This window comes from Entelurus aequoreus, linkage group LG02, assembly GCF_033978785.1.
Source record: "Entelurus aequoreus isolate RoL-2023_Sb linkage group LG02, RoL_Eaeq_v1.1, whole genome shotgun sequence".
NCBI lineage: Eukaryota > Metazoa > Chordata > Actinopteri > Syngnathiformes > Syngnathidae > Entelurus > Entelurus aequoreus.
The window spans coordinates 93,073,288-93,094,839 of NC_084732.1; the positions used below are offsets into that span (position 1 = coordinate 93,073,288).

The 21,552-nt window shown below is 34.7% G+C and overlaps 1 protein-coding gene across 1 annotated transcript in view; it reads right to left on the reverse strand.

Annotated features, from left to right (window-relative positions):
- The window catches only part of LOC133642576 (cadherin-16-like), a 96,890-nt gene extending 79,354 nt beyond the window's left edge, over positions 1-17,536 (reverse strand). Inside the window, 3 exon segments of the mRNA XM_062036850.1 lie at positions 17,114-17,209; positions 17,301-17,351; positions 17,511-17,536. Coding sequence (XP_061892834.1) covers positions 17,114-17,209; positions 17,301-17,345 — 141 coding nt within the window. The 5' untranslated portion in view covers positions 17,346-17,351; positions 17,511-17,536.
- Between the last annotated feature and the right edge of the window lie 4,016 nt (positions 17,537-21,552).

Consider the following 21,552-nt stretch of genomic DNA (forward strand, 5'->3'; position numbering starts at 1 on the left):
CAGAAAAAGAGAACTTTCATCTGAAACTCGACAGTCTATTCTTGTTCTTAGAAAAGAAGGCTATTCCACAAAATTGTTTGGGTGACCCCAAACTTTTGAACGGTAGTGTATATATGCATATATATTCCATACCTGTCTTGCTTTATGTGTTAGCTTGAAAAATGAAATGTTGTTTAATAAATTGGCTCGCCCATATATGTATATAAGTATGTATGTGTGTATATATACATATCCATATTATATATATACATGGTCAAAAGTTTACATACACTTGTAAAGAACATTATATCATGGCTGTCGTGAGTTTCCAATTGTTTTCATCCCAGGAACACCATTCCTACCGCCAAGCATGGTGATGGTAGTATTATGCTCTGGGCCTGTTTTGCTGCCAGTGGAACTGGTGCTTTACAGAGAGTAAATGGGACAATAAAAAAAGGAGGATTACCTCCAAATTCTTCAGGACAACCTAAACATCATCAGCCTGGAGGTTGGGTCTTGGGCGCAGTTGGGTGTTCCAACAGGACAATGACACCAAATACACATCAAAAGTGGTAAAGGAATGGCTAAATCAGGCTAGAATTAAGGTTTTAGAATGGCCTTCCCCAAGTCCTGACTTAAACGTGTGGACAATGCCGAAGAAACAAGTACATGTCAGAAAACCAACATATTTAGCTGCACTGCATCAATTGTGTCAAGAGGAGTGGTCAAAAATTCAAGCAGAAGCTTGTGGATGGCTACCAAAAGCGCCTTATTGCAGTGAAACTTGCCAAGGGACATGTAAGCAAATATTAACATTGCTGTATGTATACTTTTGACCCAGCAGATTTGCTCACATTTTCAGTAGACCCATAATAAATTCATAAAAGAACCAAACTTTATGAATGTTATTTTGTGTGACCAACAAGTATGTGCTCCAATCACTCTATCACAAAAAAAATAAGAGTTGTAGAAATGATTGGAAACTCCAGACAGCCATGACATTATGTTCTTTACAAGTGTATGTCAACTTTTTAACGCGACTGTATATATTTGCAAGGCCATTTTCAAGAAGGGGTTTAAAGAGAAACTACATCATCCAACATTTTCATTCTATTTGAAGAGTTACTGACATTGAATGTGGCACAAAGTGCAAAAATGTGTCATGTTACGTGACTGAAGCACAATGCAGTCAGTCAAAGAACCAAGTGGAGTGGCATGTGTGAACAAAAATGCCGCCTTCCCGACCAGCTGGATGGAATTCAGAAGGTGAGTCTGACGTCTGCAAAGCGAATGTGAGCGCTCACGTTATAAGTCGGGGGGCTTAAACCTTGAGTGCAGACCGAGGAAAGAGAGAGACTGTTGCCTTCGTAGCTCGCTTTTATTTGATTTATTGAGTTTGCTAGTAGAAATGTTGTTAATAACTATAACTATATTTGCATTGCAACATTGGTTTCATTCAATGAGCAAATCTAGGGGTTGTGTACTTTGTGTTTTTCGCTACTTTTCCACCCGGGGCTCAAACTCTGGTCACCGGCATAGCAGGCAGGCGTGCTGACTACCAAGCTAAAAGCCCGGGCTGTCAACCTGATAGCCAGCACTGCTCTTGATGTGGTCAGGTTTACCAATAGGTGAGGTTCACCAACGTACAAATGGCCCCGGCCACACTGACTGGCCTCAGTTAAACCCACCCCCCTAAGCCTCACTCTCATCCGGGTCACGGCACCATTGTAGCGGTTGTGTACTTCTCTCTTTTGGCTATGTTCGGTGGCCACGGATGAAGCGCTGGCTGTCTAAAGTCGGGACCCGGGGTGGACCGCTCGCCTGTGCATCGGTTGGGGACGTCTCTGCGCTGCTGACCCGTCTCCGCTCGGGATGGTCTCCTGCTGGCCCCACTTTGGACTGGACTCTCACTATTATGTTAAATCCACTATGGACTGGACTCTCACACTATTATGTTGGATCCACTATGGACTGGACTCTCACTATTATGTTAGATCCACTATGGACTGGACTCTCACACTATTATGTTAGATCCACTTTGGACTGGACTCTCACTATTATGTTAGATCCACTTTGGACTGGACTCTCACTATTATGTTAGATCCACTTTGGACTGGACTCTCACTATTATGTTAGATCCACTATGGACTGGACTCTCACACTATTATGTTAGATCCACTATGGACTGGACTCTCACTATTATGTTAGATCCACTATGGACTGGACTCTCACACTATTATGTTAGATCCACTATGGACTGGACTCTCACTATTATGTTAGATCCACTATGGACTGGACTCTCACTATTATGTTAGATCCACTATGGACTGTACTCTCACTATTATGTTAGATCCACTATGGACTGGACTCTCACAATATTATGTTAGATCCACTATGGACTGGACTCTCACTATTATGTTAGATCCACTATGGACTGGACTCTCACTATTATGTTAAATCCACTATGGACTGGACTCTCACTATTATGTTAGATCCACTATGGACTGGACTCTCACACTATTATGTTAGATCCACTATGGACTGTACTCTCACTATTATGTTAGATCCACTATGGACTGGACTCTCACAATATTATGTTAGATCCACTATGGACTGGACTCTCACTATTATGTTAGATCCACTATGGACTGGACTCTCACTATTATGTTAGATCCACTGTGGACTGGACTCTCACACTATTATGTTGGATCCACTATGGACTGGACCCTCACTATTATGTTAGATCCACTATGGACTGGACTCTCACACTATTATGTTAGATCCACTATGGACTGGACTCTCACACTATTATGTTAGATCCACTATGGACTGGACTCTCACTATTATGTTAGATCCACTATGGACTGGACTCTCACTATTATGTTAGATCCACTATGGACTGGACTCTCACTATTATGTTAGATCCACTATGGACTGGACTCTCACACTATTATGTTGGATCCACTATGGACTGGACTCTCACTATTATGTTAGATCCACTATGGACTGGACTCTCACTATTATGTTAGATCCACTATGGACTGGACTCTCACACTATTATGTTAGATCCACTATGGACTGGACTCTCACTATTATGTTAGATCCACTATGGACTGGACTCTCACAATATTATGTTAGATCCACTATGGACTGGACTCTCACTATTATGTTAGATCCACTATGGACTGGACTCTTACACTATTATGTTAGATCCACTATGGACTTGACTCTCACTATTATGTTAGATCCACTATGGACTGGACTCTCACAATATTATGCTAGATCCACTATGGACTTGACTCTCACTATTATGTTAGATCCACTATGGACTGGACTCTCACAATATTATGCTAGATCCACTCGACGTCCATTGCACCGGTCCCCTCCAAGGTTTCTCGTTGTCCCATTGGGTTGAGTTTTTCCTTGCCCTGATTTGGGATCTGAATACCGAGCTAAAAGCCCAGGCTGTCAACCTGATAGCCAGCACTGCTCTTGATGTGGTCAGGTTTACTAATAGGTGAGGTTCACCAACGTACAAATGGCCCCGGCCACACTGACTGGCCTCAGTTAAACCCACCCGAGACCTCACTCTCATCCGGGTCACGGCACCATTGTAGCGGTTGTGTACTTCTCTCTTTTGACTATGTTGTGTTTTTCGTGGCTGTTCCGTCCGGGTCTCGAACCCAGGTCGCCGGCATGAGAGGAGAGCGTGCTGACTACCGAGCTAAAAGCCCAGGCTATCAACCCGATAGCCAGCACTGCTCTTTACACCAGGATGCCGAATTTTTTTGTGATTACTTCTTTTGCCACAGAATTATATTAAAGTAGCAGTAGAGTGGAAAAACAAGTTGACTTTATATGATTATTTGTGTTTCATTAAATCCATTAAACAAGTGGTCCCCAACCACCGGGCCACCGATTGGTACCGGGCCGCGCAAGAAATAAAAAAATATTTTTTTATTTTTTATTTTTTATTTTTTTAATTAAATCAACATAAAAAACACAATATATACATTATATATCAATGTAGATCAGGGGTCACCAACGCGGTGCCCGCGGGCACCAGGTAGCCCGTAAGGACCAGATGAGTAGCCCGCTGGCCTGTTCTAAAAATAGCTCAAATAGCAGCACTTACCAGTGAGCTGCCTCTATTTTATTAAATGGTATTTATTTACTAGCAAGCTGGTCTCGCTTTGCCCGACATTTTTAATTCTAAGAGAGACAAAACTCAAATAGAATTTGAAAATCCAAGAAAATATTTTAAAGACTTGGTCTTCACTTGTTTAAATAAATTCATACATTTATTTACTTTGCTTCTTATAACTTTCAGAAAGACAATTTTAGAGAAAAAATATAACCTTAAAAATGATTTTAGGATTTTTAAACACATATACCTTTTTACCTTTTAAATTCCTTCCTCTTCTTTCCTGACAATTTAAATCGATGTTGAAGTAAAATTATCTTTTTTATTGTAAAGAATAATAAATACATTTTAATTTAATTCTTCATTTTAGCTTCTGTTTTTTTCGACGAAGAATATTTGTGAAATATTTCTTCAAACTTATTATGATTAAAATTCAAAAAAATTATTCCGGAAAATCTGTAGAATCAAATTTAAATCTTATTTCAAAGTCTTTTGAATTTCTTTTAAAATTTTTGTTCTGGAAAATCTAGAAGAAATAATGATTTGTCTTTGTTAGAAATATAGCTTGGTCCAATTTGTTATATATTCTAACAAAGTGCAGATTGGATTTTAACCTATTTAAAACATGTCATCCAAATTAAAAAATTAATCTTAATCGGGAAAAATTACTAATGATGTTACAAAAAAATTCTTTTTTTAAATTTGTTCTATAAGATTCGAATTAGCTGGTTTTTTTTTGTTCTTTTTTTCGGTTGAATTTTGAATTTTAAAGAGTCGAAATTGAAGATGAACTATGTTTCAAAATTTAATTGTCATTTTTTTTCGTGTTTTCTCCTCTTTAAAACCGTTCAATTAAGTGCAAATATCATTAATTATTAATAATAACATAGAGTTAAAGGTAAATTGAGCAAATTGGCTATTTCTGGCCATTTATTTAAGTGTGTATCAAACTGGTAGCCCTTCGCATTAATCAGTACCCAAGAAGTAGCTCTTGGTTTCAAAAAGGTTGGTGACCCCTGATGTAGATCAATACAGTCTGCAGGGATACAGTCCGTAAGCACACATGATTGTATTTCTTTATGAAAAAATAAATAAATAAATAAATAAAAATTCCACCATAAAAGCCATAATCGGACATCTCTACTCCTTATATACAGGATAAAAAATAAAAGATCCTGGATCAAATTTTTTCCAAATTAATCGTTGTTGGCTCTCACAAAGACTGCTTGATTTGTATTGTTGTTATGGAAGGGGTCTGTGGTTCCTCCTCTACATCATGCGACCACATGACTGGCAAGCTTATCTCTCAAAATGGCTTTGTGAAATTGATACTATTTTGATCACATCGATTTACTATCAAACTTTGTTAGTATTTTGGTGTGACACATCAGCTATGTATGATAATTTCGTCAATAAAGAGGCGACTTGTTTTTCCACTGTACTGCTTCTTTAAGTCATCATACATGATCTAACATCAGTTCATATATATATTTTTTAAAACAGTTCTGATACATGTCATATAGAATTGAACAATATGTGTGTTGGTGCAGTTTTACTGTAGTAGAGCTGCACTCCATCACACTGACAGGTGTTTCTAATGTGTTGTTGTCGTTAAATAAGCTAACAAAGGCTTGGAAAGACGTGTCAGTTTGACGCAGTGCAGCTCCTAACCATGTACAACAAAGAGGCTGTGTTTCCGGTTTAGCCTCCTAAAATCTGGAACTGGCTTCGAGAAGAATATCGTAATATTATTTTGGGTGGATTTTAATTTGTAATTTTTGTTAAAAAATGTTTTATATTATATTACCGTATTTTCCGGACCATACCCTAATCCTAACCCTTTACTTCAATCAATAACGGAGCAGCGTCTCCTCATTCGGAAACAACAACACAGGAAATGTGTCCCGTGAAAAAACATCTCTAATAACTAAAGTTCCTTGAGTGAATAATGTAAACTCACTACACCGGTATGTTTTAGCGCTTTCATGGCAAGTTTACTGCCAGATATAAGTAAGAACTTTACAATACACACAGAATTGCGCTGCTAGGATCCTGCTGAAAGTGCGGAAATACGACCATATCACACCAATTCTCAAATCCCTTCACTGGCTTCCTGTTCTACTCAGGATGGAATATAAAGTCTCCCTACCAACCCACCAGTGCCTCCATGGTAATGCCGCCCTCTACCTCAAAGAACTACTCACCCCCAAATCCTCCACACGACACCTCCTCCAAAGCTACGAACAATGGGAGAACGGGCTTTCTGCTCCGCCGTTCGCAGTCTGTGGAACGCTCTCCCTGACCACCTGAGGGCACCACAGACTGTGGATGCTTTTAAAAAAGGCTTAAAACCCCTTCTTTTTAAAAAAAGCCTTTTTTTTTTTTAGATATATGCATACTAGTTCTAGCTATTAGGCTGTTCTAGTTTTTATTTGTATTTATTTTTATTATATTTTTATTTTATTTTTTAATACACTGTAGCACTTTGAGGTTGTTTGCTCAATGTAAAGTGCTTTTTTACAAATAAAATGTATTATTATTATTATTATTACTACTTTATACATCAAACCATTCCACCTTCAACACATTCCACCATCCTGAAAATTTAAACTGCCTTTTTTACAAGTTCAAAAAAATTCCAGGGTTTTCCAGAATTCCTGGTTTTCCAAAGCCCTATTTTCACCCTTTTTTTCTGGCGACTACTCCTTCCACATTTTTCAACGCATTCCAACCGTTCCACCGTCAAAACATTCCTCTTAATCAGAACAAAAAACAAAGTTGTGTTTTGAACTGGAAAAATGTGCGGTTTTCCCGAAATTCCAGGAATTTCTCAATTCAACATGTTACTACTTCAACATTTCTCAACATTAAAACATTCCAACACCAACCCTTTCAACTCATTCAGGCCATTCAAGTTTTTTAACATTTTCTAACAAATTCCTGATTTTCCCAAAATTCCCAATGTTTTGGGAAATTCAATGGGACATTCTTCAAAGTTCCACAACTCCAGCATTTTTCATCTGATTCAAACTGTTCCAGCTTCAAAATATTCAGCCAGTTTGGGAATTCTGTGCTCTACTTCAACAATTCTAAAACAATTCCAGGATTTTCCAGAATTCCTGGTTTTCCAAAGCCCTATTTTCCCCCTTTTTTTCTGGCGACTACTCCTTCCACATTTTTCAACGCATTCCAACCATTCCACCGTCAAAACATTCCTCTTAATCAGAACAAAAAACAAAGTTGTTTTTTGAACTGGAAAAATGTGCTGCTTTCCCGAAATTCCAGGAATTTCTCAATTCAAACATGTTACTACTTCAACATATCTCGACATTAAAACATTCCAGCACCAACTATTTCAACTCATTCAGGCCATTCAAGTTTTTTACCATTTTAAAAAAAAATCCCGCTTTTCCCGATATTCCCAATTTTTTAGGAAATTCAATGGGACATTCTTCAAAGTTCCACAACTCGAGCATTTTTCATCTGATTCAAACTGTTCCAGCTTCAAAATATTCAGCCTGTTTGGGAATTCTGTGCTCTACTTCAACAATTCTAAAACAATTCCAGGATTTTCCAGAATTCCTGGTTTTCCAAAGCCCTATTTTCACCCTTTTTTTCTGGCGACTACTCCTTCCACATTTTTCAACGGATTCCAACCATTCCACCGTCAAAACATTCCTTTTAATCAGAACAAAAAACAAAGTTGTTTTTTGAACTCGAAAAATGTGCTGCTTTCCCGAAATTCCAGGAATTTCTCAATTCAACATGTTACTACTTCAACATATCTCGACATTAAAACATTCCAGCACCAACTATTTCAACTCATTCAGGCCATTCAAGTTTTTTACCATTTTAAAAAAAAATCCCGCTTTTCCCGAAATTCCCAATGTTTTGGGAAATTCAATGGGACATTCTTCAAAGTTCCACAACTCAAGCATTTTTCATCTGATTCAAACTGTTCCAACTTCAAAATATTCAGCCAGTTTGGGAATTCTGTGCTCTACTTCAACAATTCTAAAACAATTCCAGGATTTTCCAGAATTCCTGGTTTTCCAAAGCCCTATTTTCACCCTTTTTTTCTGGCGACTACTCCTTCCACATTTTTCAACGCATTCCAACCATTCCACCGTCAAAACATTCCTCTTAATCAGAACAAAAAACAAAGTTGTGTTTTGAACTGGAAAAATGTGCTGCTTTCCCGAAATTCCAGGAATTTCTCAATTCAACATGTTACTACTTCAACATATCTCGACATTAAAACATTCCAGCACCAACTATTTCAACTCATTCAGGCCATTCAAGTTTTTTACCATTTTTAAAAAAAATCCCGCTTTTCCCGAAATTCCCAATGTTTTGGGAAATTCAATGGGACATTCTTCAAAGTTCCACAACTCCAGCATTTTTCATCTGATTCAAACTGTTCCAACTTCAAAATATTCCGCCTGTTCGGGAATTGTGTGCTCTACTTCAACAATTCTAAAACAATTCCAGGATTTTCTAGAATTCCTGGTTTTCCAAAGCCCTATTTTCACCCTTTTTTTCTGGCGACTACTCCTTCCACATTTTTCAACGCATTCCAACCATTCCACCCTCAAAACATTCCTCTTAATCAGAACAAAAAACAAAGTTGTTTTTTGAACTGGAAAAATGTGCTGCTTTCCCGAAATTCCAGGAATTTCTCATTTCAACATGTTACTACTTCAACATATCTCGACATTAAAACATTCCAGCACCAACTATTTCAACTCATTCAGGCCATTCAAGTTTTTTACCATTTTAAAAAAAAATCCCGCTTTTCCCGAAATTCCCAATGTTTTGGGAAATTCAATGGGACATTCTTCAAAGTTCCACAACTCCAGCATTTTTCATCTGATTCAAACTGTTCCAACTTCAAAATATTCCGCCTGTTCGGGAATTGTGTGCTCTACTTCAACAATTCTAAAAAAAATTCCAGGATTTCAGTTTAACTTCAGCATTGGAGCATTCACATCATTCCTTCAGGAACTCCCTCATCTAGTTATTTATAATCTACTGATTGCAGAGACATATTATTTTGGCTCGTTAGAGAGACTTCTGTCACATGACTGTTTCACTTATTTCACCAATCAATATACCAATCGAACGGTGCCAGGCAGTCACATGACCACACTCCAACTACACTCTGTAAAAAGTGATATGACGTCAATACTCTTCAGTGTTTATTTACAAAATATGAAAAATAACGTTTATATCATCATCTGTGTCAGTAGAAATGCTCACAGCCTACAAAAATTCCACTTCCAACTAGAGAAATCATGTCGTGGTAATTTGTAGAGGATTTTTATATTTTAGCTGCAGAAATGCTAACGTTAGCCCTGCTATAACGTAATAAGTGCATTTTTTGTGGTACATGCTTCTTGGGCTATTACATGATCGATGAGCAGCTGTCAGCATATTTACTCGTCCGTGACAACAGCCAATCAGAGTCGACCTTTTCCCGTCGCACTTCCAGTGGTATTTTGCCGCGGATGTAAACGGAATAAGCGAACTTGGAGCAGCGAAATAAATGTCAGCCGTGACATGGATTTATTCTCCGAAGACTAAGCAATTGTTGAGAGCCAAAAGCTAACTCGACGTCGATTGTGTGTCGCCAAAGTTGAATAATTTGAGAAAGTACCACCCAACTGATTACATCCGATTCCCGGGGTGACGATTTGATTTACAATCGATTCTCAGTTTCAAGAACTGTGGGGTGCCTTTCTGAGATATGTACGAGAAAATGATCTCCAAATTAACCCTGATTGAATCACAATTTAAGTGGGGGTGGTTGATGAGCCTTTTGTGTGCTCATGGGTTGCTATGTCTCTCTAAGGTCATTCAGGAATTCAGCTGTCTGTGGTTTCTTACTTTATTATTATTTTTTTGTTTGTTTATGTTTTTAATTGTGAGGAGAAAAAGACAGCATTCAATGTTTGCGAGACAATTCATGTCATTTAAATGTGTCCGAAAATCAATCAACAACAAAAAAATGGATTCTCCATTCAACACGATCCTCCATTCTTGCAATGCATTATTTGATATCTGTCAGGCTCGTCACTGACAGTTTGGTTATGTTTCAGTTTTTCGTCTGTGTTTGCGTTTTATTTCCTGTCAGCGCTCTTATTTTGGTTCAGTTTCCTGCTTGTTTCCCTGAGCGCTGTTTCCCCTCACCTGCGGCTGATTGGCAGCCTGGTCACACCTGGTGTCAATCAGCCGGCTACTACTTATACCTGCCTCGCCCTCCAGTCAGGGCTGGAGTATTGTATGCTGTAGAACAGGGGTCCCTAAACTACGGCCCGCAGACTGGATCCGAAATTAAATTTGTATTTAAATTTTTTTATTTTATTTTTTATTTTATTTTATTTTTATTTATTTATTTTTTTTATCTGTCCTTTCTAATACATTTTCTACTGCTTGTTACTCTTGGTGTCTCCTAGCCGCTCATGCAAATCATATTGTCTAAAAATGCATTTTTCCATTGATAACGTGACATCAAGTGCACAATCTTTCAGTCAATTAGTGTGCAAGGAATATATATATATATATATATATATATATATATATATATATATATATATATATATATATATATATATATATATATATATATATATATATATATATACATACATCCATACATCCATCCATCCATCCATTTTCTACCGCTTGTTTTACATTTTTACATTTTTACCGGACAACATTTTGTCTGTTTTTAACTCATAATTAATCGCAATAATCGCAGATAGAATTTTTTATTTGTGACATCCTAAGATGTATTTTTTAATTATATTAGTCACACTTTTCAATTTGGATTAATCAGGATTAATCACAGGTCATTAGTCGTTTGCATAATTTAAATAAAAATGCAATTAGTCACATTTTCTTTGTAGTTAACTCATAATTACTGGCAATTAATCGCAGAGAAAAGTTTTTTATTTATGGTGTCAAGTTATTATTATTTTCAATCAGTTTAATTATACTTTTGCATTTGGAATAATCATGATTAATCACTGGTTATTACTTGCTTGCATAATAGTGAAGTGAAGTGAATTACATTTATATAGCGCTTTTTCTCAAGTGACTCAAAGCGCTTTACATAGTGAAACCCAATATCTAAGTTACATTCAAACCAGTGTGGGTGGCACTGGGAGCAGGTGGGTAAAGTGTCTTGCCCAAGGACACAACGGCATTGACTAGGATGGCGGAAGCGGGGATCGAACCTGCAACCCTCAAGTTGCTGGCACGGCCGCTCTACCAACCGAGCTATACCGCCCCATATAAATAGAAATGTGATTAATCACATTTTGTCTGTAGTTAACTCATGATTAATGGTGAGTAATCGCAGAGAGAATTTTTTTTTTTGTGCTGTCAAAATATTTTTCCCGACAGATTAATCATACTCATTCTGCTTTTTTCTCATAAAGCATTACATCTTTTTGCTGATTTTTCAAAAACATTTTTACCGGACAACATTCTGTCTTTTTTTTAACTCGTAATTAATTGCAATAATCGCAGATAGAAGTTTTTTATTCGTGACATTCAAAAAAAAAATTTTTTAAATACATTAGTCACGCTTTTCAATTTGGATTAATCAGGATTAATCACAGGTCATTAGTCACTTGCGCAATTTATATTGACAATGCAATTAATCACATTTTGTCTGTAGTTAACTCATAATTGCTGGTGATTAATCATAGTCATTCTGCTTTTTTCTCATAACATTACATCTTTTTGCTGATTTTTATTTTTACATTTTTACCGGACAACATTTTTGTCTGTTTTTAACTCATAATTAATGGCAATAATCGCAGATAGAATTTTTTATTTGTGACATCCTAAGATGTATTTTTTAATTATATTAGTCACACTTTTCAATTTGGATTAATCAGGATTAATCACAGGTCATTAGTCGTTTGCATAATTTAAATAAAAATGCAATTAGTCACATTTTCTTTGTAGTTAACTCATAATTACTGGCAATTAATCGCAGAGAAAAGTTTTTTATTTATGGTGTCAAGTTATTATTATTTTCAATCAGTTTAATTATACTTTTGCATTTGGAATAATCATGATTAATCACTGGTTATTACTTGCTTGCATAATAGTGAAGTGAAGTGAATTACATTTATATAGCGCTTTTTCTCAAGTGACTCAAAGCGCTTTACATAGTGAAACCCAATATCTAAGTTACATTCAAACCAGTGTGGGTGGCACTGGGAGCAGGTGGGTAAAGTGTCTTGCCCAAGGACACAACGGCATTGACTAGGATGGCGGAAGCGGGGATCGAACCTGCAACCCTCAAGTTGCTGGCACGGCCGCTCTACCAACCGAGCTATACCGCCCCATATAAATAGAAATGTGATTAATCACATTTTGTCTGTAGTTAACTCATGATTAATGGTGAGTAATCGCAGAGAGAATTTTTTTTTTTGTGCTGTCAAAATATTTTTCCCGACAGATTAATCATACTCATTCTGCTTTTTTCTCATAAAGCATTACATCTTTTTGCTGATTTTTCAAAAACATTTTTACCGGACAACATTCTGTCTTTTTTTTAACTCGTAATTAATTGCAATAATCGCAGATAGAAGTTTTTTATTCGTGACATTCAAAAAAAAAATTTTTTAAATACATTAGTCACGCTTTTCAATTTGGATTAATCAGGATTAATCACAGGTCATTAGTCACTTGCGCAATTTATATTGACAATGCAATTAATCACATTTTGTCTGTAGTTAACTCATAATTGCTGGTGATTAATCATAGTCATTCTGCTTTTTTCTCATAACATTACATCTTTTTGCTGATTTTTATTTTTACATTTTTACCGGACAACATTTTTGTCTGTTTTTAACTCATAATTAATGGCAATAATCGCAGATAGAAGTTTTTTATTTGAGACATTCAACAAAATGTTTTTTTAATTACATTAGTCACACTTTTCAATTCGGATTAATCAGGATTAATCACGGGTAATTGGTCGCTTGCATAATTTAAATAACAATGCAATTAATCACATTTTGTCTGTAGTTAACTCATAACTACTGGTGATTAATCGCAGAAAAAAGTGTTTTATTTATGGTGTCAAGTTATTATTATTTTCAATCGGTTTAATTATACTTTTGCATTTGGAATAATCATGATTAATCACTGGTTATTACTTGCTTGCATAATATACATAGAAAAGTGATTAACCACATTTTACTAGTTAACTCACAATTACCATGATTAATGGCAAATAGAGTTTTTTTTTAATTAGTGCAGTTCAATTATTTATCTTTTAATTAGATTAGTCACACTTTTCAATTTGGAATAATCACAATTAATCACAGATCATCAGCCGCTTACATAATTGAAATAAAAATGCAATTAATCACATTTTGTCTGTCGTTAACTCATGATTAATGGCGAGTAATCGCAGAGAGAATTATTATTTTTTGTGCTGTCAAAATATTTTTCCCACCGATAAATCATACTCATTCTCCTTTTTTCTCATAACATTACATCTTTTTGCTGATTATTTTTACATTTTTACCGGCCAACATTTTGTCTGTTTTTAACTCATAATTAATCGCAATAATCGCAGATAGAAGTTTTTTATTCGTGACATCCAAAAATATATGTTTTAACTACATTAGACACCATCTCAATTTGGATTAATCAGGATTAATCACAGGTCATTAGTTGCTTGCATAATTTAAATAAAAATGCAATTCATCACATTTTGTCTGTAGTTAACTCATGATTAATGGTGATTAATCGCAGAGAAAAGTGTTTTATTTATGGTGTCAAGTTATTACTATTTTCATTCAGATTAATCATACTTTTGCATTGGATTAATCATGATTAATCACTTGCTTGCATAATATAAATAGAAATGTGATTAACCACATTTACTAGTTAACTCATAATTATCATGATTAATGGCAGATAGAGTTTGTTTTATTAGTGCTGTCAAATTATTTATTTTTTAATTAGATTAGTCACTCTTTTTTTTAATTTGGAATAATCACAATTAATCACAGGTTTCTTGCATAGTTGAAATAACAATGCAATTAATCACATTTTGTCTGTAGTTAACTCATGATTAATGGTGGGTAATCGCGGAGAAAAGTTTTTTTGTGCTGTCAAATATTATTTTTTCCAACAGATTAATCATAACATTAAATCTTTGTGCTGATTTTTTTTTTACATTTTTACCGGACAACATGTAACGGGCCAACAAAACTCAAGCTCTGGGCCACAAATGGCCCCCATGCCGCACTTTACGCAACCCTGCTCCAAAGTAACGGTACCCTTACTCGAGTGCAATGTTTCAATCAATAGAACACTTTTTTTCTTTTCATATTCATATTCTTACTTATGACTGTCCAATTGATAAAAAGAGGGAGGAAAAAACTCATAGATATGTAAGGAAAAGAACTGAAGAGGCAATAAATAGGTTTAGGAAGGACTTATTTGAAACAGACTGGAATGAGGTGTATGGGGGAGAAGCAAATGCTGCATATGAGGCTTTTCTTAATATATATTTATCATTGTATGAAAAGCATTGTCCGAATGTATGGAAACAAAGAGACAGCTACAATAAAAAGCCTTGGATTATAAAGGGACTACAGAATGCTTGTAAAAAGAAAAACAAACTTTATAGAGATTTCATAAAAGTAAAAACAAAGGATGCTGAAACAAAATATAAGGTTTACAAAAACAAATTGATAACAATAATGAGACAAGCAAAAAGAGAATATTATAATAATTTACTAGAAAAAAATAAAAACAATATCAAAGGAACTTGGAATATTCTGAACAAGGTAATAGGAAAAACATCTGGGCCTACAAACCCACCAAGCCATTTTATCAATGAGGATAATAAGATGATAACAAATATGAATGAGGTGGCAAACGGATTCAATTCTTTTTTTGTGAATGTTGGACCCAAATTGGCAGAGAGTATTGGAGAACATAAAGATATACAGAGTGGATGGAGAGGGGGAAGCAAAGTGCTACAGTCCATGCTTCTAGGAGATGTTAGTGAAAATGAAATTGTATCGGTGGTAACAAAACTGAAAAATAAGACATCAACAGACAGTGATGGTATAGACATGATAATTGTAAAAAAGACTATTGACTGTATCATCAAACCTCTTTGTTATATTTTTAATCTTTCTTTTCAAACAGGGACCTTTCCAAATAAAATGAAGGTAGCAAAGGTAATTCCACTCTTTAAAACGGGAGATAAACATAGATTCACTAATTACAGACCAGTGTCACTACTGTCACAATTTTCTAAAATAATTGAAAAAATATTTGTAAAAAAATTAGATAGTTTTATTGAAAAGAACATGTTGTTGAGTGAGAGCCAGTATGGATTCCGGACCAATAGATCCACTGCTTCAGCTGTAATGAATATAATTGAGGATATAGCAACAGCAACTGATAATAAGAAATACACTATAGGGGTATTTATCGATCTTAAAAAAGCATTTGATACTATAGATCATTCTATATTATTGTCCAAGTTGTATTCATTTGGTGTGAGAGGAGTAGTTTTAGACTGGCTAAGAAGTTATTTAGATAATAGACAAGAGTTTGTGGATTTTATGGGTAATACATCTGATCAAATGAGGATTGAATGTGGAATTCCACAAGGTTCGGTTTTGGGACCAAAATTGTTTATTTTATATATTAATGATATATGTGAGGTATCAAAGTTATTGAAATTTGTATTATTTGCGGACGACACCAACTTTTATAGTTCGGGACACGACTTAAAAGCATTATCAAAAATTATTGAACAGGAAATGATTAAACTTAAGAGATGGTTTGATGCCAATAAATTATCATTAAATGTAGAAAAAAACAAAGTTCATGATTTTTTGTAAGAGGAAAAGGGAGGAAACGATCAAATTGTCAATAAATGGAATAGATATTGAAAGGGTTTCTGAACTTAGATTTTTAGGAGTGATACTGGATGACGGTCTGACATGGAAATCTCATATTGCACATCTGCGGAAAAAGATGTCTAAGAGTATTTTTATATTAAATAAGGTAAAATATGTGTTAGATTATAGGGCAATGCGTATATTGTATTGTGCACTTATATTGCCATATATCAACTACTGTGTGGAAGTGTGGGGGAATACATATAAGAGTAACATAAAGGCATTGTATCAACTACAGAAAAGAGCTATAAGGATTATTCATAAAGTAGATTACTTAGAACACACTAACATATTATTCATTAATTCAGGTTTATTGAAATTACAGGAGCTAGTAAAGTTACAGACATTATGTGTCATGTTTAAGGCTAAAAGCAAAACATTACCAGCAAATTTACAAAAAATGTTTGTCATCACTTCTGAGAATGAAGAGCATAGAAGAAAAGGTCATTTCCAACATCAGTATTCAAGGACAACTTTAAAACAAATGTGTATATCAGTGGTGGGGGTTAAACTATGGAATTCTCTTTATAATGAGATAAAAGATTGTAAAAATATATTCAAATTGAAAAAAATATATAAAGACAGAACAATAAAATCATATGGACAGCCATAAGTGTTTACATTTTGCTTTATATTTATTAATTTACTTGTTTTTTGCCTGGTTTTGTATCTGTTTTGTATCATCCTGTGAGGTGTACCTGTATATTACTTCTTTTGTATTTTTGTTCGGTTTGTACTTCATGAAGTTTTGCACTTGTGTTTTTTTTTTGTTTTGTTTTGTTTTGTTTTGTTTTCGTTATATTTGGATGTAATTGTTGGTTCACATATCATTAAGTAAGACTATGTATTATGTGAAGGGGGCAGGAAAATATAAGATTTTTCTTCATCCTGCTCCTTCTCAGGCATTGGTGTGTAACGGTGTAACTGAATAATTGTGGTATAATTGTCTATCAAAGATGCACATCAATGAAGGAGATAAATAAAAATGATGATGATGATGATGATATTGTGAAAAAGAAAATGGTCTTCTTACCTTGGCTAAATACCAGGGGAAAATGCCATCGTAGTTCTCAGGCACACCTAATTTAACATTGGCTCCTAGGCAGGATGCAAATATGTTCATCACCACCTATAAAGCAGAGAGACAAAATCTGTTTATTTTCTACTTTTCTCTCTATAAAGGTAAAAAAAAAAAGAGATATTTCATGCTTCGGTCTTACCGTGAGAGCAAAAACGAGCAGAGGTCCAGCCTTGCAATCAGCCATGACTACCTGTAAATATTTCAGACCCACATTGCTTCTTGTTACTCAATCGCAAACATTATTACGGACGGCTTCAAATACGTAACCTATGAAATGTTAAAGGTTAAAATACATTTTGTTTTCAAAACACACAATAAAAGTCTGTTTTTAAAAGTAGCTGGATCCTACCTTGGCCGAATGACGAGAGTGATCCCTTTGAGAGGTGTGAGCAGAGTTTAAATTGGCTGGGAAACAAGAACAAAAAAAGTGTGTTCTTGTACTCCTCCAGTGGATTAATGGTTAACACCTCCAAAAAAAGAAAAAACCCTGAAAACATGCTTAACTACCATGTTTCCTACACCACCATTCCACCGTGGGCTCTAATGAATATTCAACATCATGCAAATGACTCGCTTTCTGTCAACCAAAACAAACGACTCTTCAAGAGAGGGTGTTTTTGTCTCATATTTATTGGAAAAAAATTAAATCATGAAAACAGAGGGAATACAAATGTCTACAACAGGGGTCCCCAAACTTTTATATATATATATATATATATATATATATATATATATATATATATATATATATATATATATATATATATATATATAGTGCTCAATACCAGGGTAGAGCGGAATATACGTTAGGTCAGGAAAAAACACAGAGACTATATCATCCTTACAAGCCTGTTTCGCAGGTTTCCCTGCTCGTCAAATCCCCTGACAAGGGGATTTGCGCAGAGGCTATATCATCCCTACAAGCGTGTTTCCCTACAAGCCTGTTTCGCAGGTTTCCCTGATTTTATTATATAAAGGGGATTGTATTATATAAAATCCCCTGACTACCAGGGAAACCTGCGAAACAGGCTTGTAGGGAAACAGGCTTGTTGGAATGATATAGCCTCTGTGTTTTTTCCTGATATATATATACATACATATATATATATATATATACAGTATATATATATATATATATATATATATATATATATATATATATATATATATATATATATATATATATATATATATATATATATATATATATATATATGTATATATATATATATATATATATATATATATATATATATATATATATATATATATATATATATATATATATATATATATATATATATATATATATATATATATATATATATATACAGTGCTCAATGCCGGGGTAGAGCGGAATATACATTAGGTCAGGAAAAAACACAGAGACTAGTTCATCCTTACGAGCCTGTTTCTCAGGTTTCCCTGCTTGTCAGAGGATTTTAATAAAATCCCCTGACAAAATAGCGCAGAGGCTATATCATCCCTACAAGCGTGTTTCCCTACAAGCCTGTTTCGCAGGTTTCCCTGATTTTATTATATAAAGGGGATTTTATATAATAAAATCCCCTTTATATAATAAAATCAGGGAAACCTGCGAAACAGGCTTGTAGCGAAACAGGCTTGTTGGAATGATATAGCCTCTGTGTTTTTCCTGATATATATATACATACATATATATATATACAGTATATATATATATATATATATATATATATATATATATATATATATATATATATATATACTATATATATATATATATATATATATATATATATATATATATATATATATATATATATATATATATATATATATATATATATATATATATATATATATATATATATATATATATATATATATATGTATGTATATATATATATATATATATATATATATATATATATATATATATACATATATATATATATATATATATATATATATATATATATATATATATATATATACAGTGCTCAATACCGGGGTAGAGCGAAATATACATTAGGTCAGGAAAAAACACAGAGACTATGTCATCCTTACGAGCCTGTTTCTCAGGTTTCCCTGCTTGTCAGGGGATTTTATTATATAAAATCCCCTGACAAAATAGAGCAGAGGCTATATCATCCCTACAAGCCTGTTTCCCTACAAGCCTGTTTCGTAGGTTTCCCTGATTTTATTATATAAAGGGGATTCATAAAATCCCCTTCGCAGAGAAACCTGCGAAATAGGTATGTAGGTAAACATAGCCTCTGCGTTTTTTCCATATTTATTTTTTTATTTTTTTAAAACTTGGGACTCCCCGCAGGCTGGATTTTGGGGCCGTAGTTTGGGGAGACCTGGTCTACAATACAAATATAACTTATTGCTTCACAAACCAAAGTGTTCAACACAAACGACTCTTCAAGAGAGGGTGTTTTTGTTTCATATTTATTAAAAAAAAAAAAATCATGAAAACAGAAGGAATCCAAATGTCTACAACAGGGGTCCCCAAACTTTTTGACTCGAAGGCCGGGGTTAAAAAAATATGGCCGGGGACTGGACTGTATATATATATATATATATATATATATATATATATATATATATATATATATATATATATATATATATACAGTGCTCAAAACCGGGGTAGAGCGGAATATACGTTAGGTCAGGAAAAAACACAGAGACTACATCATCCCTACAAGCCTGTTTCGCAGGTTTCCCTGCGAAACATATAATAAAATCCCCTGACAAAATAGCGCAGAGGCTATATCATCCCTACAAGCCTGTTTCCCTACAACCTGTTTTGCAGGTTTCCCTGATTGTATTATATAAAGGGCCCCTGACGAGCAGGGAGAAATGCGAAACAGGCTTGTAGGGAAACAGGCTTGTTGTGATGATATGGCCCTGCGTTTTTTCCTGACCTAACGTACATATATGTGTGTATATATATATATATATATATATAAAGGAAAAGGACATATGTAAAAAAATAATTTAAAAAATAAACCTTTTTTTTTTTTTTAACTTGGGACTCCCCGCAGGCCGGATTTGGGGGCCGAAGTTTGGGGACCCCTGGTCTACAACACAAATGTAACTTATTGCTTCACAAACCAAAGTGTTCAACACAAACGACTCTTCAAGAGAGGGTGTTTTTATTTCATATTTATTGAAAAAAAAAAAAAAAAATCATAAAAACAGAGGGAATCCAAATGTCTACAACAGGGGTCCCCAAACTTTTTGACTCGAAGGCCGGGGTTAAAAAAATATGGCCGGGGGCCGGACTATATATTTATATATATATATATACATACAGTGCTTAAAATCGGGGTAGAGCGGAATATACGTTAGGTCAGAAAAAAACACAGAGACTATATCATCCCTACAAGCCTGTTTCGCAGGTTTCCCTGCGAAACATATAATAAAATCCCCTGACAAAATAGCGCAGAGGCTATATCATCCCTACAAGCCTGTTTCCCTACAAGCCTGTTTCGCAGGTTTCCCTGATTTTATTATATAAAGGGCCCCTGACGAGCAGGGAAACAGGCTTGTAGGGAAACAGGCTTGTTGGGATGATATGGCCTCTGCGTTTTTTCCTGACCTAACGTACATATATGCCTGTATATATATATAAAGGAAAAGGACATATGTAAAAAAATAATTACAAAAATAAACCTTTTTTTTTTTTTTTAACTTGGGACTCCCCGCAGGCCGGATTTGGGGGCCGAAGTTTGGGGACCTGTGGTCTACAACACAAATATAACTTATTGCTTCACAAACCAAAGTGTTCAACACAAACGACACTTCAAGAGAGGGTGTTTTTGTTTCATATTTATTGAAAAAAAAAAAAAATCATGAAAACAGAGGGAATCCAAATGTCTACAACAGGGGTCCCCAAACTTTTTGACTCGAAGGCCGGGGTTAAAAAAATATGGCCGGGGGCCGGACTGTGTATATATATATATATATATATATATATATATATATATATATATATATATATATATATATATATATATATATATATATATATATATACAGTGCTCAAAACCGGGGTAGAGCGGAATATACGTTAGGTCAGGAAAAAACACAGAGACTATATCATCCCTACAAGCCTGTTTCGCAGGGATACCTGCGAAACATATAATAAAATCCCCTGACAAAATAGCGCAGAGGCTATATCATCCCTACAAGCCTGTTTCCCTACAAGCCTGTTTTGCAGGTTTCCCTGATTTTATTATATAAAGGGCCCCTGACGAGAAGAGAAAAATGTGAAACAGGCTTGTAGGGAAACAGGCTTGTTGGGATGATATAGCCTCTGCGTTTTTTCCTGACCTAACGTACATATATGTATGTATATATATAAAGGAAAAGGACAGATTTTAAAAAATAATAAAACT